Here is a 24,521-nt window from a genome sequence, read left to right as displayed (position 1 = left end):
ATAGATGGGCAGCTACCACCACAAACCAGAGTCTGTCATAAGGGAAAACACCTTCCAAGGATTCAAGACAAAGTTAGACAAGTTCCTGGTGAACAAGGACATACGCTGGTAGGGCTAGTCTCAGTTAGGGCACTGGTCTTTTACTAGAGGGCTGCCGCGTGAGCGGACTGCTGGGCATGATGGACCACTGGTCTGACCCAGCAGCAGCAATTCTTATGTTCTTATCCCCTTGGTAAAAGTGTAAAGAGCTGTCACCAGCCCAAAAGAGAAGAGCTGAGAACTGGTAATGATTTTCTCAGGAACTTTCTGTGTTCTGGAAGATGAGAATGTGCTGGAAGGCCTCCGTCAAATCCAGCAGGGCCAGAAAATTCCACCAGTGCCTTCATTCAAAAGCATGGCACTTTCAATGCTGCAGTGATGTGTGAAAGATCCAGAATGGGTCTCCAGTCGTCTGAGCCTTTCTTGGGTATGGCGTATCTGCCAGAGCACAAATCTTCAGGTGGCACAAACTCTATGGCCTAAATATTTAACAGCCTATGAACTGTGGCCGTGACCTTGCTTGTTTTCTCTGGTCACCCCACCAGGGAGTCCACAAAGCCTGAGAATCTTTGTCTGGCTCCTTGGAAGGATCTCTGAGAGGAGGTGCCACCTGAGTATTGTCAAAAGCGCCTGGAGTCACAAAAATTAGACTGTCCGGGGCCTCTAGAGGCTTGTGGTCTGCGGTCAGGTAGAGATTTTAGCCGACAAACTGCAATGCCAATCAGGACACCATCCAGTCCCTTTCTGAACAACATTTGTCCATTGAAAGGTGGTCTGTTAAGGGTAACTTTAGAGGAGGAATCTCCAGCCCATTGCCTGATCCAGAGCATTCTGAGGGCTAAGATCGAATAAGCCAAAACTTTGCTCATGAATGATGATGTCACAGAGAGCATCAGCTAAGTAGTTCACTCCAGCAAATAGGAGCAGAGCCAAAGGCCCGCAATCAGCCAACTCGAGTCCCCACCAACTGCTATTACAGATGTGCATCACAAAGGAAGCAGCTGCCTTGATATTCAAGGCTAGCGCTTCAAATGTCTTTGAAGAATCACATCCACTCTGTGATCCTGCATATCCTTTAATACCATGCTTCCCTCAATTGGTAGGGCCATGCATTTGATTACCTGCGCTAACAAGGAATCTACCTTGGGTTGAGCGAACATCTGCTGTCATTCCTGTGCCATCGGATACAGCCAAGCCATTGCCCTGGCTACTTTAAAAGGGACTCATCAAGAGAATCCCAAAGCTCCGTGAGTAATGCACTGTCAGGATGCCAAGGAAATGAGGAAGACTAGGCTCTCACTCTGCTCTTTATGGAGCAAAGGGGACCTGTTGAGAATTCCATGTTGAACTCCCACAGAGAGCCAGCATTACGCTCAACCAGAGTTGAAGGTCTGAGCAGCTGGTGGTCTGTGAGGTCATCCTCTTGATCGAGGGCCACTATTGTATCTTACACACTCACACTGGTCTGCGATCAAGCATCACTTTATAGGGAGGCTCACTCTGTTACAGTAAAGGCATACAAATAGACTCCTGATCTTCTCAGTATCACTTGGAATGGTCCACTGGATCCTTACCAGGCTCTGAGACTGAGGTAGATGCTCCCTGGAAGCCCAAGCCCCCTCGCTAGCCTCCTGGTGTGCTGTCTGACTTCCTCTGGGGATCTTATCCATCCAGATAAGCTCTCCACATCAGATTAACAAATTCTGGAGAAATACCGTATGAGGCAGCGCCGAATCTCCTTTAGATGACTCTAGCTAGCATCTCTTGGGCTCCGCTGCCTCCACACTCCTGCACTGGGAAGGATCACCACTCTGGAGTTCTGGAAGGGATTTACTCCCAATCGATGAACCCCCTGATCATTCCTCAACTCTAGAGAGCAAAGGGGAGGCTAAGCCAACCAATCCTGCCTCCCCTTCATGTGCTGCGCAGCACGTGGTACAAGGGCGCTCTTCAGACACCCATTCAGTGCAAACCTGGAATGAATTAGGTGTAAAGGAGCCCAAGGACTTCATCTCTGCCAGATTTGAGGCAAAACAAGGTGATTTGAAGGTTCGGGAGAGCACTGGAAGAAAAAATAATAATAATATTCAGGAAATCTAAGATGGCCGCCATGGCAGCATTTTGGTGCCAAAAAATGGCTCAAAAACGCTTTAACTAAAATAAATAAAACAGTGATTTTAGGATTCTGTAGGCGATTTTTAGGTTTCTGCCCTTTCCTAAGAGAAAGGGCAGAAACCTAAAAAAAAAAAAAAAGGTTTTAAAGAACCCCCTTCCCCTTGATTTTCCCCATAGGCTGTAAAAGCCTTACTCACTGTGACCTATGTTGGAAATGTGCTGCAGCCTACCTCAGTTCCAAAAGTAGCTGGAAGCGGAAGAAGAAATCATTGCTTCAGACGGAACACTCCTCCAACTCTGAATCTTTGGGCTGCAAGTCAGACTGGTGTCTGATTGAGCCTCAAACCCCCATGGACCTACAGACTTGAAAGGGGGAAGCAAAATGCAGCCAGCAACCTAAAGAACCCCACTGAGCCCCTTACAGATGCCCAACAGCCTGCGCTTAAGCTCTTGCGACGCAGTAGATGAGCAATGCTACCAGGGAAACAGACCCTGAACTCCAAAAAGTTTCTGCAGGCTGACTAACAAGTACCACAAAAGGGACTGGCCTGTCAGCTGCAGACCTCAAGTCTGTTTCTTCTCCACACAGGCATAGCTGAACCCTCAACAAGAGAGCACTAAGAGCCATCCAAATTTGTGAAAAGACCATATAAAAATAAATATACAGAGCAGATCTGAAAGACTCCTTCCAGCTCGCATGCAAAAGGAAAAACTGAAGGGGGCAAGATTCAAAAGCTGGAATGAATTCCTTCTACACAGCTCGCAAGCACGGGGATATTACTTATCCATCCAGAATGACACACCTAATGCACTAGAAGTTTAATTACTAAAAACAAGCCCTGCCTGCTGGTTCCTCTATATGGTTCTGGTAATAGCACAGTTCATTAGGATGGTCTCTTTTGGGCCCATGGAGCTCCAAACCTCAATATCTTACCTGCCTGGCATAGAGACTGGGGAATAGAAAGGTGCAGCATTATGGGTCAGTACTGCCAGATTTTTGGTAGAATAATCTGGGACATTGGTGGAACTGTAGGGAACTAATGTATTGGAGAGTGTGTCTCTTTACTAAGCTATCCCCAAGAGGAACTTACTTATTCTCAATGTACAAGCAGTCCCCATTTTATTAACATCCCTGTAACCGAGAAAGATGAAGCAGTATTTAATGTCTAGAACTGTCAAAACAGCAGTCAGAGAGGCCAAACTCCGGATGGAAGAAAATCTAGCAAAGGTATATTAGTCACAGAAAAAGAAACACAGATGGGATAGTACGCCTTAGGAAACCAGACAGGAACTATGTAGAATCAGACTCCGATAAAACCGAACTACTAAATGAATACTTCTGCTCAGTCTTTACCAGCGAGGCGCCAGGATCCGGTCCACAGTTGCAGACAAGGGAAAGCTCAGAAGACCCGTTTTGAAATTTTGAGTTTACGTCCAGCAGCGTCTACCATGAACTATCAAGGCTCAAAGTGAACAAAGCCATGGGACCAGATAAACTACATCTCAGAGTGCTTAGGGAGTTGAGAGATGTCCTGGCGGAACCGTTATCTGCACTCTTCAATCTTTCCCTAAGTTCAGGAAGAGTCCTATTGGACTGGAAAACAGCTAACGTCATTCCGCTCCACAAAAAGGGTTGCAGAACAGAGGCTGCAAATTACAGACCGGTAAGTCTCACTTCGATAGTGAGTAAACTTATGGAAATATTAATCAAACACAAATTAGATACGATCCTGAATGATGAGAATCTACGAGTTCCCCATCAACACGAATTTACAAAGGGAAGGTCCTGCCAATCCAATCTAATCAGTTTCTTTGACTGGGTAATGAAAAAGCTAGATATGGGGGAGTCCCTGGACGTCATGTACTTGGACTTCAGTAAGGCTTTTGATAGTGTCCCACACCGTAGGTTGTTGAACAAGATGAGTTTGTAGGGATTAGGAGAAACATTGACTGCATGGGTTAAAGACTGGCTCAGAGGTAGACTTCAGAGGGTGGTGGTAAATGGTACTCTCTCCGAAACGTCAGAAGTGATCAGTGGAGTGCCTTAGGGCTCAGTCTTGTGTCCGATCCTATTTAATATCTTCATAAGGGACCTGGCTCAGGGGCTTCGAGGTAAAATTACATTATTTGCCGATGACGCTAAACTATGCAACATAGTGGGCAAAAACACAGTGCCCAACAGTATGGTGCAGGACCTACTCTTACTGGAACATTTGTCCACAACTTGGCAACTAAGTTTTAATGCCAAAAAGTGTAAGGTTATGTACCTTGGCAGCAGAAATCCATGCAGAACTTACACCCTAAATGGTAAGACCTTAGCAAGTTGGGAGTGATCATTAGTGAAGATATGAAGACTGCCAATCAAGTGGAGAAAGCTTCATCCAAGGCTAGACAAATGATGGGTTATATCCGAAGAAGTTTCGTCAGTCGGAAGCCCGAAGTTGTAATGCCGTTGTACAGGTCCATGGTGAGACCTCATCTGGAATATTGTGTACAATTCTGGAGGCCACATTATCAAAAAGATGTGCTGAGAGTTGAGTCGGTTCAGCGAATGGCCACCAGGATGGTCTCAGGATTCAAGGATCTCCCGTATGAGAAACGGCTGGGTAAGTTGCAGCTATACTCATTCGAGGAACGCAGAGAGAGGGGAGACATGATTGAGACGTTCAAATATGTCACGGGCCGTATTGAGGTAGAAGAAGATATCTTTTTCCTTAAAGGACCTACGGCAATAAGAGGGCATCCGTTGAAAATCAAGGGTGGGAGATTTCATAGCGACACTAGGATGTATTTCTTCACCGAAAGGGTGGTGGATCATTGGAATGATCTTCCACTGAAGGTAATAGAGGCCAGCAGTGTGCTAGATTTTAAGAAAAAATGGGATAAGCATGTGGGATCATTTCAAGGAAGAACTTAGGGGGGAGGGTTATTAGAGTGGGCAGACTTGTTGGGCCGTGGCCCTTTTCTGCCGTCATATTCTATGTTTCAATGTTTCTCTAGCAGAGGATAGATGATGAGGAAGAAAGAAAAATAAAGGAGGTCAGTGGGACAGATCATACCAGAGAAGCCCTAATTCTCCATACCCATTGACATCAAAGATAGCAGGCTGCTGCGGAGTGGCATGGGTTCTTGCAATACCTCAAACCACAACCACTACGATTCCTGCAGAACATGTCAACTGGGAATTTGTGATTTACCTCTAAAGGGCAGAAGACCAGCAAACAAGTCAAGGCCCTGCTGGCTCCTGTACAGGTAGTCATGAATGAGGAAAAACCAGCAAAGTCCATTCACAAACTCATTTTCAACCTGTGCACTTGGTTTAGTTTGATAGAAAGGGCATCTTTAATTTTAAACTAACTATTTAAATTGACTCTTGATTATATGCAGCCAAAAGTTCTTCATAATAGAGATTCATGCCTGCAAGCTTCAAATTTGAACCCTCCCCTGCATTTTCACTTTTCTCTCACTTAAGCCCTGATGCACAAAAGCTTTCCATGGCAGTAACACTCATTAAAGCAATCTTTCCATCACGGAAAGCTCTCTTGATGATGTAGAAAAGGGTTATCTGTGGCTGCTACCAATCGTCATAGTAGCCACCGAGAACTCTGTGCAAATGCATTACAAGGAGTTCATTAGTATTCTAATGAGCTCTCCTTTTGATGTGTTAAGGATAACACCCTCCTGCATTGAATAATTGGTGAAGAAATTTTCCAGCAGCTCTGGAGCTCTTGGTAGCTGCAGTGCATGTATTGTGCGAGTACATATCATACATGCAGTAGCTGCACACATCAAAAATAAAAATCTTCAAAACCCAATACCTTCAATAGAAGAACAGCAGAAAGGATGCCCACTCCCTCCTGCCACCAACCACCCCACCCCCAATGCCAGGGCCACACCCCAACACCCCCCCCCCAAATACCTTAAATACCTCCTGCCTCTGGACCTGCCTCTTCAAAATGGCAGCCCTGACCCTGCCCGGTGCATCCTGGGATGTACTGGGAGGGGTCTAAGGCCTTGATTGGTTCAATCAGAACCTCAGGCCCTTCCCAGTGCATCCCATAATGCACCAGGTAGAGGCAGGGCCACCATTCTGAAGAAGTGGGCCCACAGGCAGGAAGGAGTGGCCATCCTATCTGCTGCTCTTGTACTGAAGGTATAAGGGGTGGCGGAGGGAGGAATGTTGTTGGATTTTTTAACAGGCGCAGCTGTTGTGCTCGCACAACACATGCACAACAGCTGCGCCCATTAAAAAAAACAAACAGAGCAGGCGCCAGGCATAGTTCCTCCCCTCTTTTACCAAGGCTGCTCCATACGAATAGCATGCATATAAATTTGCATGCTATTGTGCTGAGAATTACCAGTAAAAGAAAAATCGCTCTCATCACAGTATTTTTTTACCTTAGAAAATAAGAGTTGAGGAAATATACTTTCACCTTACAGGATCAAATGCAATACAGGTCATGTTACTTTGTTATTCATAGTGCTGAACTCTTGGTCATACCTGTTAACCAAACCGTGCAGCCACGAAAGCCGCTCCTGGTTCCCAGCACCTGGCCTCTCTTGTTCCTGCTGACATGATGTGCTTGGTAAGTAACATTGGTAGCTCTCTGCATTCCCTGCAAAGCGAAAGACAGACACTTGTTTAGATTTCTTTTAGCTTATGATACTGGGTTAATGTGCTAGACATGGCCGACTTGCACCTCATATTAAAATACAGTAGTAAAAAGCAAATAAGGTCCGATTATGCTGAAACAGGAATACAGTGAGTCACTGCAAATGAAAGCACACAAACCATCGTACAAGTCACAGAGGAAGTGCTTACTATGATGGATTTCAGCAATTCAGAAGAACCTCTGAAAAATTTCAATACACTATTTGTTCAACATATTATGCAGCAGGACATGTTTATCCACTCCTACCCTAGCTGAGAATTCTCAGTTACCATTCTGACCTCATATGCAATGTCTTTAGATTAATCCCTTATTTTCTTACTCCTTCTACTCTAGCTTATCTATAAGCATCGGAGCTTTCACCACAGTGGCCGGCAATAAAAACCTTAACATGACTTGATAAAAGACAGCAGGTGGCAGAGACAGTGAACATGCTATGATGTAGTGCTACCCGATTCGAATCGGTTCACCGATTCACTTTGGGTGAAACAATTCGAATCTATTTAAAACAAAACAAAAACAGCCTCCTGATTCAGTAACTGACCCTACCCCCTTGCCCCCTAAAGCAGGAGCGAGGGGCAGTCGGGAAGTGCTGGTGTTTGGCTTCCTCTCTGGCCTCTCGCTGGTGTCCGGCTTCCCCCCTGGCCTCCCGTGCACCATTTATCTATTAGCAGCAGCCTGCAGAGAAGATCGCTGGGGTTAGCGATCTCTGCAAGCTGCCATAGGTCTTCGTAGCTTTTTCCTCTGCCGCGATCCTGCCTCTGACATCAGAGGAGGGGCGGGACTGCGGCAGAGGAAACAGCTCCGAAGACTTATAGCAACTTGCAGAGATCACTAGCCCCAGCGATCTTCTCTGCAGGCTGCTGCTATTAGGTAAATGGTGCACAGGAGGCCAGGGGGAACACACAGGCCTTCAAAGGGGGGGGGGGACAGGCCTTCAGAGGTAGTAGCGTAGGCCTTCAGGGGTGAGGGTGCAGGCCTTCAGAGGGAGGGGGGCCTTGGTGTAGAAGTACATGGAGGGAAGGGGGTTCAAAGAGATGTGTATATGCTGGACTTTGGGGGGAAGAAATAATGGGTCTAAAAACAGAGGAGAAGGAGAGAGATGGTGGACAATGGGTTTTAGGGAGGGAAGGAACAGAAAGGGAGAAAAGTTGGACACAAGGGATGGTGTGGAGGGGGGATAGAGATACTGGATAGGAGGGTAGTTGGGAAAAGAAAGGGAGATATGGTGGACCCTGGAATGGTGGGGAAGGAGGGAGAGATGCTGGATGAAAGGGTAGTTGAGAAAAGGTGGATCTGTGGATGGAGACAAAAAAAAGGAAAGATGCCAGACCTCCGGGGGAGGGAAGGGAAATGGTTAGCACAGAGAAAGAATAAAGAAGGAGACGCTGGCAAGCAAGTTATCAGAAGACAACCAGAGCCAGGGACCAACAAGATTTGAATAATGACCAGCCAACAAAAGGTAGAAAAAAATAATCTTATTTTCTGTTTTGTGATTACAATATGTCAGATTTGAAATGTGTATCCTGCCAGAGCTGGTGTTAGACCACAAACGTGAGCTAGGATTTAACAGAGAGAGGAAAAGTCTTTTTTGTTTACACCACAGCTCCAGCGTGGTTAGGAGAAGGCAAAGGGGGTGAAGAGGCTATAAAATAAACCCACCAGGATGTTAAAAACAAACAAAAAAAAACCAAAAACACACACACACCCAATTGGGCAGGAAAATCGAATCAAAATTTTTTTTCCTGAATCGTGCAGCGCTACTATGATGGTCTCTAATGCAACCGACTTCGTGAAATATCACTAGAGTTTTGGTGTGGGTCTGAGCGTTCACTTAAAAGCACCTTTGAAACTTTTTTTGTATGTTTTAATATCATTTTTTCCTGTTGTATGGTGATCAGAAATACAGAATTGATAAAACGAGGCCCATGTGCTCCATCTTTGCTTACATAATATGCTGTTAAAATATTTTAACATGTATTGTGGAAGCATCTTTCTGTCCCTTCAAAGTAGCATTCTATACCGAACTTCCCCCTCCCACGTTTTTATATTGAGCAGCATGAGTTAAATGCCAAGCCGCCCATTCTAATCCTATGGGCTGCTCGGCAGCGCGGCTATATAAAAGAGAATTTACCGTATATACTCGAATATAAACCGGGATTCGTGGGAACTATTAAAGAAGCCGCTCAGCACTGAGCAGCAGCACAAAATCGTGCGCTTGCTCGTACTTCTTCTCAGTGGCCAAAGACACTGTAGCCAGTTAACAGCGAGGCAGGAACTTGGAAAGCTTGCTGCTGCCCGCTGCACCTCCACCGACGATCAGACACGGCAGCCAATTTACAGTGGGGCAGGAACTTGGAAAGTTCGCTCCTGCACACTGCCCCTCCATCGACGATCATCAGTAGAGGTATGAGCCTCAGTCTAGGACAAGGAGGGCAGCAAGGTACAGAGCCTGGGAGGTAGGGAGGGTGCAGAGTCTGAAGGGGGAGGGAAGGAAGAGTGCTGAGTGCAGAATGACAGGGGAGGGAGGGAAAGGAGGAAGGAAGGGGGGGCTGTGTGCAATGCCTGACAGGAAGGGGAGATGAGTGCAGTGCCTGACAGGGGAATGAGGGAAGGAAGGGTGCAGAGTCTGACAGGAGAGGGGGGAAGGAAGGAAACGGGCTGGGTGCCATGCCTGACAGGAGAGGGAGGGAAGGAAGGAAGGGGACTGGGTGCAATGCCTGACAGGGAAGGGAGGGAAGGGTGCCGGGTGCAGTGCCTGGCTGAAAGGGAGCTGGGTGCAGAGCCTGACAGGGCAGGGCACTTGAATATTAAGCCGCACAACTTATATTCAAGTCAACCATTTTTCCTCCTTTTGGGGGGGGGAAAATGAGGTCTCGACTTATATTCGGATCAACTTATATTCGAGTATAGATGGTGGCACTCAGGGCTGTTCTAGAAACCTCTAGCTTGGCTTAGTAAAAGTGTGTGTGTGTGGGGGGGGGGGTAAAAGACTTCATTGGAGGGAGAAAAAAGAACTCAGAAATCATAACACAGAACACTAGTAATTGTTGTGCTTGTGATACCTGGTTCAGCTGTGCTTGTGATAACTGATCAAAATATCACAAGCACAAAAATTACTGGTGTACTATGTTATGGTTTCCCAGTTGCTTTTTTTCCCTTCTAGAAAAGTCTTTAGGTGAGTTCACTGTTCATGTTTAAAGGTCTTGTTGTGTTGTCATTGTTATCTCCCATAGATAGTGAAAACCATCCTTGATTTAAGGTCAGATTAACCCGGTAAACTAATCAATTAAAAAAAAAAAACCAAAAACAAACAACTTCAAGAGTTTCTCAGCAGCTCTGAAGAAGAAGCATCTAAAGAGCAAGATGCTGATGTAAGCTTTTTAATAAAAAACTAAATTTATTGAATAGATATACATTTATATCCGGCCATTCTCTATCTACAAGATGTGTCAGGAAAGCAATGTTACTTACCGTAAGAGTTGTTATCCAGGGACAGCAGGCAGCTATTCTCACTAATGGGTGACTTGATCCAACGGAGCCCCGATGCGGACGCTTCTTTGAAGAAAACTCGAAGTTTCGAGTCACCCGCACCGCGCATGCGTGAGTGCCTTCCCACCCGATGCACCGGGCGTGTCTCCTCAGTTCAGCTAGCTAGAAGAGAAGCCAACCCAGGGGAGGTGGGTGGGATGTGAGAATAGCTGCCTGCTGTCCCTGGATAACAACTGTTACGGTAAGTAACATTGCTTTATCCCAGGACAAGCAGGCAGGTATTCGCACTAATGGGTGACCTCCAAGCTAACCAGAATGGGATGGTGGGAGAGTTGGCAACTTAGGAGAATAAATTTTTCAATACTGTTTGGCCAAACTGTCCATTCCGTCTGGAGAAAGTATCCAGACAATAGTGTGAAGTGAAAGTATGAACCGAGGACCAGGTGGCAGCTTTACAAATCTCCTCAATCGGTGTTGATCTGAGGAAAGCTACAAAAGCTGCCATTGCTCTGACCTTATGGGCTGTGATCTTCCTGTCAAGGGGTAATCCAACCTGGGCATAGCAGAATGAGATGCAAGCCGCCATCCAGTTGGAGATGGTGCGTTTAGAAATAGGACATCCCAATTTGTTCGGATCAAAGGAGATGAAAAGTTGGGGAGCAGTTCTGTGAGGTTTGGTGCGTTCTAGGTAGAAGGCTAAAGCACGCTTATAGTCCAGAGTATGCAGGGCAAATTCTCCAGGGTGAGAATGTGGCTTTGGAAAGAACACTGGAAGCACAATGGATTGGTTGAGATGAAATTCTGAGACAACTTTAGGAAGGAATTTTGGGTGCGTGCAGAGAACCACCTTGTCATGATGGAATACTGTAAAAGGCGGGTCCGCAACCAGGGCTTGTAGCTCACTGACTCTCCGGGCAGAGGTGAGGCCAATGAGAAACACCACTTTCCAAGTGAGATACTTCAGGTGAGCCTTGTGAAGAGGTTCAAATGCAGGCTTCATAATTTGTGAAAGAACCACATTGAGGTCCCAAACCACTGGAGGCGGTTTGAGGGGAGGATTGACATGGAACAGTCCTTTCATGAATCTGGAAACCACAGGATGAGCAGATAGAGGTTTCCCTTGAAGAGGCTGATGAAAAGCAGCAATTGCACTGAGATGGACTCGTATTGAGGAAGACTTGAGGCCAGAGTGAGACAGGTGCAAAAAATAGTCCAAAACCGAAGCCGAGGAGTGTTGAGGCTCCTGGCATTGAGAAACACACCAAATGGAGAATCTAGCCCATTTTTGGTGGTAGCATTGCCTAGTAGCAGGCTTCCGTGAAGCTTCCAGGATGTCCCTCATAGGTTGGGAAAACTGAAGAGGGGTTATGTTGAGAGGAACCAAGCTGTCAGGTGTAGAGATGCAGGTTGGGATGAAGCAGAGATCCTTGATGCCGTGTAAACAGAGATGGAAAAACTGGTAGAAGGTATGGCTCCCTGCTGCTGAGTTGAAGTAGAAGGGAGTACCAAGGTTGTCTGGGCCACCGTGGCGCAATCAGGATCATGGTGGCATGGTCTGACTTCAGCTTGACTAGAGTCTTTTGAATGAGAGGAAATGGAGGAAACGCATATAGAAAGCGATTCATCCAGTCCAGGAGGAATGCATCTGCCTCGAGTCGCTGAGGGGTGTAGATCCTGGAGCAGAAGTGAGGCAGTTTGAAGTTGTGGGGGGCTGCAAAGAGGTCTATCTGAGGCGCTCCCCACAGAGAAAAAATGTGATGGAGGGGCGTGGAGTTGAGAGTCCACTCGTGAGGTTGCAGAAGACGGCTCAAGCTGTCTGCTAAGGCATTGTCCGCCCCCTGAATGTAGACGCTCTGAGGAAGGTGTTGTTGCGAGTCGCCCAGTCCCACACCTTCAGAGCTTCCTGGCAGAGGGAGGCCAATCCCGTGCCTCCCTGCTTGTTTACATAGTACATGGCGACCTGGTTGTCTGTGCGAATGAGGACAACCTGGTCGAGGAGGAGATGTTGAAAGGTCTGGAGGGCATTGAAGATCGCCCTGAGTTCCAGGAGATTGATGTGGCACTGGCGGTCCGTGCTGGTCCACTGACCCTGGATGCGGAGGCCGTCCAGATGAGCCCCGCAAGCGTAAGTCGACGAGTCGGTCGTGAGGACTTTCTGATGGCGGGGGGTTTGGAACAACAAACCTCTGGAGAGATTGGAGGATAGCATCCACCAGCGAAGAGACTGTTTCAGAGCAGGAGTGACCTGTATGTGTTGAGTCAGAGGGTTGGACATCTGGGACCACTGAGACGCCAAGGTCCACTGAGGGGTCCTGAGGTGAAGTCTGGCAAACGGAATCACATGTACTGTGGAGGCTATGTGGCCCAGTAGGACCATCATTTGTCTCGTTGAGACGGGCGAGGGGACACTGACTGACAGAGGTGAAGAAGAGCTTCCATGCATGGGGGAGGGAGGAACGCTCGTAGCTGAGTGGTATCCAGAATCGCCCCGATGAAGGGAAGAGTCTGGGAAGGTTGCAGATGGGATTTTGGGAAGTTGATCTCGAATCCCAGATGTTGTAACAACCAAATTGTCTTCTGGGTCGCAAGGGCGACTCCCTGAGATGTGGAATCTTTGATGAGCCAGTCGTCCAGGTAAGGAAACACCTGGAGGCCGTGGTTCCTGAGTGCTGCGACTACCACTACCAGGCACTTGGTGAAGACTCTGGGGGATAAGGCCAGGCCGAAGGGAAGCACTCGGTATTGAAGATGAAGATGTCCCACCCGGAATCTGATGAATTGGCGGGAGGCCGGATGAATGGGGATGTGAGTGTAGGCCTCCTTCAGATCCAGAGAGCATAACCAGTCGTTCTGCTCGATGAGGGGATACAGGGATGCCAAGGTCAACATGCGGAACTTTTCTTTGACCAGGAACTTGTTGAGCACCCTGAGGTCCAAAATGGGTCGCAGGTCGCCCGTCTTCTTCGGAACGAGGAAGTACCGGGAGTAAAACCCCTTGTTCAGTTGGTCCAGAGGGACCGGTTCGACAGCCCCGAGCTGCAGCAAGGCCTGGGCTTCCTGAAGAAGAAGGGTGGTCTGCGTCAAGTTGAAAGGATACTCTCTTGGAGGATGTTCCGGAGGAACCTGGTGGAATTGAAGGGAGTATCCCTCCTTGACGATGGAGAGGACCCAGAGGTCATGGTGATGGTCGTCCACCGATGGAAAAAATGCTGGAGGCAACCTCCAATAAGTGGAGTTGCTGAAAAGGGTAGAACAACAGAGGTTATGCTCTCTTTGAGACAGTCAAAAGGGCTGAGGAGCTTTATGAATCGCAGATGGTTGAGGCTTTTGCTGATGTTTCTGCGGGTGCTGCCTCTTCACAGGCTGCCGGATGGGGGGAGCCTGCTTCGGGGGGTAATGCCGCTGGTAGATAAATGGTGGGCGTGATTGCCGAGGAGAAGCAGGCCTGAGCTTCGGACGCAGGATGGACTGGAAGGATTTCTCATGGTCCGAGAGCTTCTTGGTTACCGCCTCGATGGACTCATCAAAGAGGTCAGTGCCAGAGCATGGAACGTTGGCAAGCCTGTCCTGAAAGTTGGGGTCCATGTCGATCGTCCTCAGCCACGCCAGCCGGCGCATAGCCACCGAACAAGCTGTGGCCCGAGCCACAAGCTCGAAGGCATCGTAGGAGGACTGCATAAGCTGTACCCGGAGCTGGGATAACGAGGCCAGTGCCTCCTGGTATTCGAACTGCGCCCTAGGATCCACGTAGGGCATGAACTTCTGGAGTACGGACAAAAGGAACTCCAAATATGTTGTGAAGTGGAAGTTGTAATTGAGGACTTTTGAGGCCATCATGGAGTTCTGGTAAACTCTCCTTCCGAACTGGTCCATGGTTTTTCCCTCTCTACCAGGCAGAACGGAGGCGTAGACCTGGGAGGGGTGGGACCACTTCAGTGAGGACTCCACAAGCAGAGATTGGTGGGAGAGTTGGGAGCCGTCGAATCCCTTACGGTGAACAGTACGGTATCTGGTGTCGAACTTGCCTGGCACCGCGGGGATCAAATAAGGCGTCTCGAGGCACCGTGCAAAGGTCTGGTCCAGTAGCTTGTGTAAGGGAAGCTTTAAGGACACTGGGTTCTGCGGAAAAGTAAGAACTGAGGAGACACGCCCAGTGCATCGGGCGGGAAGGCACTCACGCATGCGAGGTGCGGGCGACTCTAAACTTCGAGTTTTCTTCAAAGAAGCGTCCACATCGGGGCTCCGTTGGATCACGTCACCCATTAGTGAGAATACCTGCCTGCTTGTCCTGGGATAAAAAAGAATCTGAAAATATTTCAGACACTGTCTCACCTCCAAAGACCTGCTCCCCTCCTACCCTCATCTCAGTATTTCAATTCAAAACATCCAGATTACCTCCCCCATTCCCTACAAACACACCAAGGTCTCCCCACCTCCACTCAGCAGTGAAAACAGAGAACAATCCACCAAGATGTTTGGGGTGGTACCCTTTTATGTGGTCCTTCTCTTGAAAACTTTGGGGACCCTGAGATAAAGCAAATTGTTTAATATAGTGACAGTATCTTCCCTGAGGAGTTCAAAACCTGTCTTTGCTGAACAAATTGCATGAAAATTCTTGTGAATTAAACTACATAAGCATAAAAATTCTAAAAGAACCCAGAGTTTATGGCTATTTAACAATCAGACCCATGCAAAATCTATAAAACGACTTACTTGTCAGTAAGGATATTGTAGCACTGCAAGAAAGAAAAAGAGCTAAACTAAACACTAAAAAAACATCACTCGTTTTTCAACGGCATGCTAGGAGGAGAGCACAAGGGGTCAGCTCCCTCTGCTCTCCCTTCAAAGGCCAAGCTTGCTAATCTAGGCCATCCTCCAACAAAGCCGCTACTGTTGAAACCTGACTCAGAAACACTGACCAATTCATAGCTGTTCCAGGTCCCCTGCATCCACCTAACATGAGCTCTTGGAAAATTACACAACCTTCTTTCTTAGAGCATACCTTCTCCCCGTCCTTTCATGCAACAGGCTACTTTAAATGGCAGGGAAAGCAAGAAAAGAGAATGCTATCGTTGTTATTAGAAAAATAAATTAGGACCAAGCAGTGTCATTCAGTTCCTCATGCTTCAAAATTCAATGTTTATATTTATGAGGTCTATTCAAAAAATTCCAAGACAGTTGAATTGTGCGCCAACGGGAAGTTCTTTGAGATGCATTACACGGCACTGAATAGCTTGAAGCCCGGCGAGTAACCTCCTTTTTTCCGTTTGTTGATATCAGCTTTTGTGAAAGTGTGTTTCATGATTGGCTATTTTTCATCGTGCGCAACCTCAAAGAGCAGCACTATAGCGTGAAGCCGCCCACTATGAATACATATTGAGTAGGAAGGTGGCCTTGCTGAGGATCGAATGGTTTCCAAAAATACTGGAATGAATGAGGTATGAGGATATATGGTGTATAGATCATATATACTGGGGTAAAGATAGAGAATGACACAAGGACTGTTTACCGTGGTAAACCGTGGGTCACCGCAGTAAATCCGCAAAAATTGGGTCATTTGCAACTGGTTTTCTGCAGGAATAGGGACAAGACCTTTCACCGCCCCATTGAAGTGGTGAAAAGTCTTGCTCCTCCAAGACAAATTTGAGAACCACCGTCTTATTCAGTAAATGTCATGCACAAGTTTGGGCTTGTGACTTGTCACAAGTGGGGTGCAGCTTATGGAATTCTTCTCAAGTTCTCTGTGTGTGTGAGGGGGGAGGGGCAGAGGTGTTCACTGGCAGTAGGGTAGGTCAGCAGAGCTGTGGAATAGAGCTGCCCGATTCAGGAAAAAAAATTTTGATTCGATTCAGCCTACTGAATTGGTTTTTCGATTCAATTTTCCTGCCTAATTAGGTGTTTTTTTTCAGACATCCTGGTGGGTTTATTTCATAGCCTCTTCACCCCCTTTGCCTTCTCCTAACCACACTGGCGCTGTGGTGTAAACAAAATAAACAAACAAAAAACACTTTTCCTCTTTCTCTTAAATCCTAACCCACGTTTGCAGTCTAATACCAGCTCTGGCAGGATATATGTTTCAAATCTGACATATTGTAATCACAAAATGGAAAATAAAATTAGTCTTTCTACCTTTTGTTGTCTGGTCATTATTCAAATCTTGTTGGTCCCAGGCTCTGGTTGTCTTCTGATAACTTGCTTGCTAGGGTCTCCTTCTTTTTTCATGCTAACCATCCATCTGCCATCTCTGTCCTCACCTGTTTCCCTTCCCTCCTCCGGAGGTCTGGCATCATTCCTTTTTTTTGTCTCCCTCCACAGATCCACCTTTTCTTAACTACCCTTTCATCCAGCATCTCTCCCTCCTTCTCCACCACCCCAGGGTCCACCATCTCTCCTTTTCTTTTCCCAACTACCCTCCTATCCAGTATCTCTATCACCCCTCCACGCCATCCCTTGTGTCCAACTTCTTTCCCTTTCTGTTCCTTCCCTCCCTAAATGTTGCCACCCTCCCTTTCTTGCCGGCCCTCTTACATGGCAAGGAATCTCCCTGCTGCGATAAGTATAGCAGCCGCCAGTCTCCCCACCCCCACCCCGAATGAGCGAGGCAGGAGGAATGCCCAATCCCTCCTGCCTAGAAAACCCCCAAACCCCCCCCACCCCGACGATCTCCGGCAGAAGGGAGCCCAACCCCCTCCTGCCGGAAGACCCCCATCCACCCCCAACAATTGCCAGCAGAAGGGAACCCAACCCCTCCTGCTGAAAGACCACCACCCAACCCCCAACAATCGCCAGTAGGAGGGTGCACAACCCCTCCTGCCAGAAGACCCCCCTCCCCCACAGTAACTAACACACATCCCTTCAAACACATTGTCCAATAGCGCTAAGTAAATATTAAAAAGCAACACCAAATGTGCAGATCCTTGCGGCACCCTTTACACATAGGCATGCTTCTAAAAACAGCACCTCCATTCTTCACATGTATTGAACAATTCTAAAAATAAGAAGCAAACCAGTAAAACTGATCCAGCAATCCCCATCATAAACAATTTTCTCAACAAAATTTGTATATCTAATGTAGCTGTTTTAAAACTAAGCAACCAGTGGGAAAAAGAAAAAAAAAAAAAGACCCAAGTTCCACACACAAACCAAAGTAGAGTGGAACTATGATTTCCGGATATCACAGGGAAACAGATGAATGAATGCAAGGTTTATTAAATATAATAAAAAGTCCAAACATTAGAATACAGGTCCTCGGCGACTTATGACCTATGCAACTTATGACGGTTCAACTTTACGATGCGTTTCCCCCATCTCCCATCCCAGCCCATACTAACTATTTTTTACCCCTCACTGCTGGACCACCAGGGAAAAGGTACGTAGGGAGAGGTAAAAAATACTGTAGTTAGTATAGGCCGACTTACGTACAGATCGACTTGCGACCTTTCAGTCGGAACCAATTGCGGTCGTAAGTCGACAAGGAACTGTACATGTAAACACACGGTACAAATCAATCCAAAAGCAGCTGTGTCAATTGATTGGATCTGACACAGTATGTTTCGGTAACCTTCAACAGGAATCTGTGACTGACCAAAGATTGTATAAAACACCTTACTTAAGGACAAGTGATGTAAATTTAAAGAAGCACATAGGCATGTCTCGCAAACTTTTTTTTAGCTCTAGCACACTAAACGGAGCAAATGCTTTCCGTGGCACATTATGAATGAAATTATACCTCTGTAAATATTCCCTGCTGAAAGCAGAATCTTCCACCTGCTGCTCACGCCACCCTCAGCTCCCTTCTGATGTCATGTTATCAAGCTCTGTATATCAAACTTAGGATGCATAGTCACAATGGTATTCTCCTTCTTATGCACCAGCAATTCATTATCTAATTTCAAAACAAAATTTACAATAAAATGATCTGACCATCCCATCAGCTGCACTACCAGTGACTGACCGTTACATTAACAGGTGCTAGAATATATGTGTGTGTGTCTGTCTTTATTTCTTTTTCTCTCTCCTTAGCCGCTTTCTGTATTCTACTCCCCGTCCATTATCCCTTCCTTTTACCTCCCCTGTGTCCTCCACCATCCCGTCACTGCTCACCTTATCCAGCAGCAGCTCTTCTCCCTTTGTTTTACCTCCCCCCTGTCCATCACCACCTCCTTCAAAGCCCGTTACATTAACGGGTGCTAGAATAGATGTCTGTCTTTCTTTCTGTCTGTCTCTCTGGCCCCATCTGTCATTGTTTCTCTCTGCCTCAGCACTGTGAGGTTCTAGAGAATGACACGGTGACAGATTCCGTCACTGCCACCGTCCCCACCCATAACCGTGGGAAACCATCCCATGCCATTCTTTAGTGTTTATGTCAACTTCAGTCCTTTTACACCAGCATTCTTCAATGCAAGGCTTGAGGGTCAGTGGTTGTGTCCATTCATACTCTTGATTCTTCCCTCTCTCCTGAAAGAATGCAGATGGTTTATTGAGGTTATCCGCAGGGATGGAGACAAATTCTGTCACCGTGTCATTCTCTAGAACCTCACAGTGCTGAGGCAGCAGCTTGAACCACATCAAATTTGGTACCTTTCCATTATATTTTCAGAGAATAGTTTTGCCCCCAGTTATCCAGTCACTGGTCTGTTTTTCTTCCCCCAACCTAACTAAAGCAAATTAGCTCTGACATTCCTGCATCTGAGGCATATGACTTCTGCCATTGAAAGGCAATGTTTCAAGAAACAGATTGATCTGACAAAAGTTAACACCAGCCTTTTTGTGAGGGGGAAGAGTTGGAAGTGGGTGATCACTTGGATAACCAAGTCTACTTCTACCTTTGTAGTTACCCTGGAAGACTGTTTATAAGCATCTTAAATAAAGTAAAACCCACAGGCAAAGCCAGGATCTCTCTCTGTTAACAGGCCACTTCAGTGTGTTTGTAGAGTGCTAGGAAGCCTCTGTCAATAATTTGAAGTTGGGCTGTCTAGGACCTCCACAGGGCTCCCTCACCGCGGGGGAAGTGCCTCCGGGTGGGTTATTTGGTCTAACGCGCCTTACTGTCACTCCGTACTTGAGCGCGATGCCCTGCAGCGTATCGCCGTCGCCCACCCGGTGCGCCACGTAGCTCTCGGCCAGAGGCGCCATCACGCTAGCCGTACTGCCGTAGGAGCGCGCAGACCTCCATCAAGGAAAAACAGCACTACCGGCCAAAGTTTATTTTAAAGTTTAAAGCCGCTGCGGCAGCTCCTCGCACTATCACTGCCTGCGTCGGAAGCCTCATGAGAGGAGCCGCCGCAATGGCTTTAAACTTTAAAATAAACTTTGGGCAGTAGTGCTGTTTTTGCTTGATGGAGGTCTGCGCGAGCAGGGAGGCGGTGTGGGGCCATTTATTTTTAATTTTGAAGGCGGCGTGAGCTGACTCGGAATCGGGGCCTTCCGCTGTTGCAGGAGCGGAGCGGGCTTCTGGAGGCGATCAGCTGGTGGCTGCGGTCCCGTGCTGAAGTCCTCTATCCCAACTGTCTGGCAGACGCGGTAAGAGCTGAGAGGGTCGGCGGAATAAATATTTAGCCTCCCCCCCTCCAGCGCGGTGTCAGAACTGGTTCAGTGTCATCTGCCTCGGGGGAGGGAGAGAGATACTTTCACGCGCATGTGTCGCTACAGCTCATGGAAAACCGGCGCACACATAGGAAATGCGCATGCGCGGCCTAGCGTTTTATTATATTAGATATAATCTTCTTAAATAATAAAATGCTAGCCGCGTATGCGCACTTGCCTCGTGTGTTCCCTGATCCCTTTTCTGTCGGGATGTGGCAAGACAAGTGTGCATGCGCGCTTATTACGTCGCTGAGAGCAGCGAATGCAGGAAGCGGAGTTAAAAAAAAAAAAACAACCGAGCGAGCCGGGCCGCTGAGAAAGCGCGGGAGACCTGGCCCGGGCTGCGGACGGGTAAGGAGCTGGGGCAGTGAGCCTTCCCTGCGGCTGAAATGGAGCCTGGCCACCCTCTGCGACAGACCACAGGAGTCCGAGTCCTTTTCCGCTCAACCCCTTCCCGCGGACCCGACCACCTTGGCGATTCAAGCAGCGTGTGCAACAGTCTTCACACGCTGCTTCGGGCCCTTCTACTTCCCTGATTTACTCTGCCGCGTCTCTGATGATGTCATCAGGGACGTGCCAGAGTAAATCAGGGCAGTAGAAGGACCTGAAGCAGCATGTCAAGACTGGTGCACACGCTGCTTGAATCGCTGGGTAGGTAGTCAGGTCCGTGGGAAGGGAAGGGGGGGGCAAGGACTCTGGGGAGAATGGCAGACACCGGCCCTGTACTAACTCCCATGGACAGGGGGAGCAGGAAGGGGTGAGGATGGACAGGGGGGGAAATGAAGGGAGGCCTATTGCTGGACAGAGAGAGCAGGAAGAGGTGATGATGGACAGGGGGGAAAAGGAAGGGAGGCTTATTGCTTGACAGGGGGAACAGGAAGAGGTGCTGATGGACAAGGGGGGGAAAAATGAAGGGAGGCCTACTGCTGGACAGGGGGAGCAGGAAGAGGTGCTGATGGACAGGGGGGAAAATGAAGGGAGGCCTACTGTTGGACAGGGAGAGCAGGAAGAGGTGCTGATGGACAGGGGGGGGGGGAATGAAGGGAGGCCTACTGCTGGACAGGGGGAGCAGGAAGAGGTGCTGATGGACGGGAGGAAAGGAATGGAGGCCTATTGTTGGACAGGGGGAGCAGGAAGTGGTGCTGATGGACATGGGGGGGAAATGGAGGCCTACTGCTGGACATGGGGAGCAGGAAGAGGTGCTGATGGACATGGGGGAAATGAAGGGAGGCCTACTGCTGGACAGAGGGAGCAGGAAGAGGTGATGATGCACATGGGGGAAAAATGAAGGGAGGCTTACTGCTGGACAGGGGGAGCAGGAAGAGGTGCTGATGGACAGGGGGGAGGTAAAACAAAGGGAGAAGGGCTGCTGCTGGATAAGGGGAACAGTGAAGGGGTGGTGGTGGACACAGGGGAGGTAAAAATAAGGGAGAATGGACAGGAAAAAGCGGCTAAGGAGACAGAGAGAGAAGGAAATAAAGACAAACACACATATATTCTAGCACCCGTTAATGTAACGGGCTATAAAGCTAGTATATATATAAAGCATGACTAGCTACGTGTTTTGCTCTTACCGCTATCTGATAAAATGAACATGCATCAAACAGTTAAAACAACTCATGTTCCCACATACCAGAAACATCAAATCCTGGTTCTAAAGGAATATTAAAATCACCCCAAAATACATACTTTTTCCATCTCTACAAGCAATTCCAGCAAAGTTTAAAATAATATTTAACAATCCCTTTCCAATCTACCTGGTGGACAATATACAACACAAAAAGCTATGACCCAATTAGAAATCGCCACATATTCCATCAATGACAACACCCATACTCATATTTTTTTTTAACCCAAGAATTCCTTAAAAAAATAATCATTCCTTTGCTTTTTTTTCATTCCCTGCATACCCAAGAGGGCAACACTGCTGAGCACTAAGTCTGACTCTAATAAACATGACTCTGTAATATATAGTACATCATATACTTCCACTTCTAATAAATTATCATCACTTTATTCCATATTGATCTTATATTCACTAATCCAACCTTCAAAAATCCTTCCTTCAAGTCTCCCTTACTATACCAATTTATTACTTTCAATGCATCTGTTCTCCCTGGATTAATACGGTAGTTGTTACATGTAGACATCACTGCCAAATTCCCTATTTACCTCTCCCACAAATAACTGGTATATGCTCCATAAGAGAGCCTTACACACACACAAAGCCTCCCTAATTTCTCAAAATCCCCTAAAGATACACCATCTGAAAAATCTTCCATTTTACCATTGCTCATGGTTGGCATTTTGGATGCTACCTTTTTCCCCATGCTTACAGTACACTCCATGTTACAGCCTTGTAAAATCATTTTACACAAGTTGCAGAGTTCTAACTGCTAGACCCAGGCTCAGTTGTCCCTTCTTTCTTCCAAAGAGTAAAAATAAAAACTTGCTTGGCTTAGCAGGACTGCCTTTCTTCTCTTTTCCTTTGCTAAGGAGTTTATGAGAGCTAACAGAAAGAAGGTAATATGCTACAAGCCCAGGAGGCTTTAACTCTAATTGATGGACCTGCCAGGAACTTTTGTGATAATAAGCAACCCTGAGGGAAACAGTAAATACAGTATTAGTTATTCGGGTAACACTGCCTGCTTAAACCTTTCCTAAACTGCAGTCAACATTTAGGAAGTTTAAAAAAAATGGCTTACAAAACTCCTGTCATAACACTGGGTTTTAACTGTGCGGAAGTGGAGGGCTGATCCTCGGCACTGCCACGTTAGCAGCTGGGCATCTCTGAGCCCAGCACCTGGATTCCAGCAGGAGGGAGGTTGGCTGTCGAAATCTCCCCCCTCCTCCAAAACAACAACAAAAAGGTACAGCTTTGCTTCCAGACCACGTTCTCCCTAAGATAACGGGACGGGGAGGGAGAGAGAGCATACGATCGTTTCCTCTATGCAGAAGCCAGCGAGGAGACGGGATTAAAGGGGGGGCGGCCGCTGCCAGCCCCCGCACTCACCCAGTTCTGCGGCTTGTTGCTCAGCTTCACCTTCTTGTTGTGGCCGAAGATGTCCATGGCGAGGCGATCCCGATCTCTCCCCCGCGAGCGGCAGCGCTCAGACCTCCTGGGCTCTCGGATACTGGGCGGAAGTGAGGCTCAATGAATGAAACTCACTTCTCCTCCGCCTCCCGCTCCTCCCCGGCGCCTCCAGGACTGCGTGGCACACGCTGCTCTCTGCTCCTCCAGCTCGGCGTTGGCAGCACCGCGCTTTTCTCGCCCAATTGGGCTGCTCTCCAAAGCCGGTTGCAGGAAATTTTGGAGCAGCTGCTGTTTGGGAGGGGGCGGGGGTTGGGGCTGGTTTTAAGATTTATTCACGGATACATAGCCGGAATCCTGCACTGCTGCTCTGGCTGGCTCTCTGTGAATTCCAAGCCTCATTCTGGGGTGTCAATAGCTGCTCTCCCATTCAAGCCTCGTTCTGGCGCTCCAATAGCTTCTGTCAGAGTTTTCCAGACATCACTCTGGCTCCTCACCTACTTCATTCCTGTGGTGATTGCTCCTCTTTGACAGTGTGATAATTAAGGACTTTCTTAGAGATCATCAAACTCCACACACAGGTGTATCCCCTCCTATAAGGGGAGGAATGCTGGCTTAGTGCCTAACCCTCAGTAAGCCTGGTTCTAAGAGAGAGGTTGTAGAGGCTCATAAGACAGTTTTCACAGCAACCTGTGAACTGCATCTATAATCCTATATAATAAAACCTTAGCCGCGCATGCGCACTCTTACCTGCGTGTTCCGTGATCTATAATCAGTAGGTCCGTGGCGGCAGGAGTGCGCATGCGCGCTTCGACTCCCTCCCTCCCTCCCTCCCTCCCTGTAAGTTCGCCACCGTTGTTGCCCCCTCCCCCCCACGTTCACCCTTTCCCTGCGCACACGAACCCCCATTGACCCTCCCACCGCAAGACGCACAAACCTCCCGGCTCCAGCAGCGGCCGCATCACACTAAAGACGCTGCTTTGCGACCTTCCCATGCTCTGATTTCCTCTGCCACGTCTCTGATGACATCATGACTTTTTCCCTGCAGCGGTGGCGAACACAACCCCCACCCACCACCCACGAACAGCGGCGACATCTCTCCTGCTGCACTAAACTCCCCGCCATGACCAGACTGTCCCCACCCCACAGCAGGAGAGATACCCACTCTCTCCTGCTGCATTAACTAACCTATCCACTGCGACACGACAGCCCACCCCCCCCCCCCTCCTTCAGCAGGAGAGATAACCACTCTCTCCTGCTGCACTAACTAAACTCTCTGCCGCAACCCAACCACCCCCACCCCCTCAGCAGGAGAGAGGCCCACTCCTGCTGCACTAAAATACCCCTCATCTCCGTCATCCTCCTCCCCCTTACCTCAACAGATGAGCTGGAGGAACATGGACACCCTCCTCCCAGCTGCTGCTGCTGCATCATCTAAAATGGGAATTCCCTTCTCCGGTACATCTTGGGGCCTTAGGTGTCTGGGCCAATCAGAGCCTTAGGACCGTTCCCAATGCATCCAGGGAAGGGCCTGAGGCTCTGATTGGCACAGGTTGTTTAAGGCCCCTCCTATGACTCTGAAACTGCAA

At 48.0% G+C, this 24,521-nt stretch overlaps 1 protein-coding gene across 2 annotated transcripts in view; it reads right to left on the bottom strand.

The window, feature by feature from the left end:
- Positions 1–23,365, bottom strand: part of PAPSS1 (3'-phosphoadenosine 5'-phosphosulfate synthase 1) — a 180,334-nt gene extending 156,969 nt beyond the window's left edge. The window contains exons 1-2 of one of the 2 annotated variants that reach the window (XR_004540447.1): positions 22,915–23,365; positions 6,656–6,770 (exon numbers count right to left, since the gene is read on the bottom strand). Coding sequence is in view for 1 of the 2 variants with exons in the window: in XM_033956484.1 (XP_033812375.1) it covers positions 6,656–6,770; positions 22,915–22,971 (172 nt within the window). In the remaining variant the exon portion in view is untranslated. The remainder of the gene's footprint in view (positions 1–6,655; positions 6,771–22,914) is intronic. The other variant, XM_033956484.1, reaches the window with a different exon arrangement.
- Between the last annotated feature and the right edge of the window lie 1,156 nt (positions 23,366–24,521).

The sequence above is a fragment of the Geotrypetes seraphini genome, chromosome 1 (assembly GCF_902459505.1).
Source record: "Geotrypetes seraphini chromosome 1, aGeoSer1.1, whole genome shotgun sequence".
Taxonomy (NCBI): domain Eukaryota; kingdom Metazoa; phylum Chordata; class Amphibia; order Gymnophiona; family Dermophiidae; genus Geotrypetes; species Geotrypetes seraphini.
This window is presented reverse-complemented; position numbering and strand designations above follow the sequence as displayed.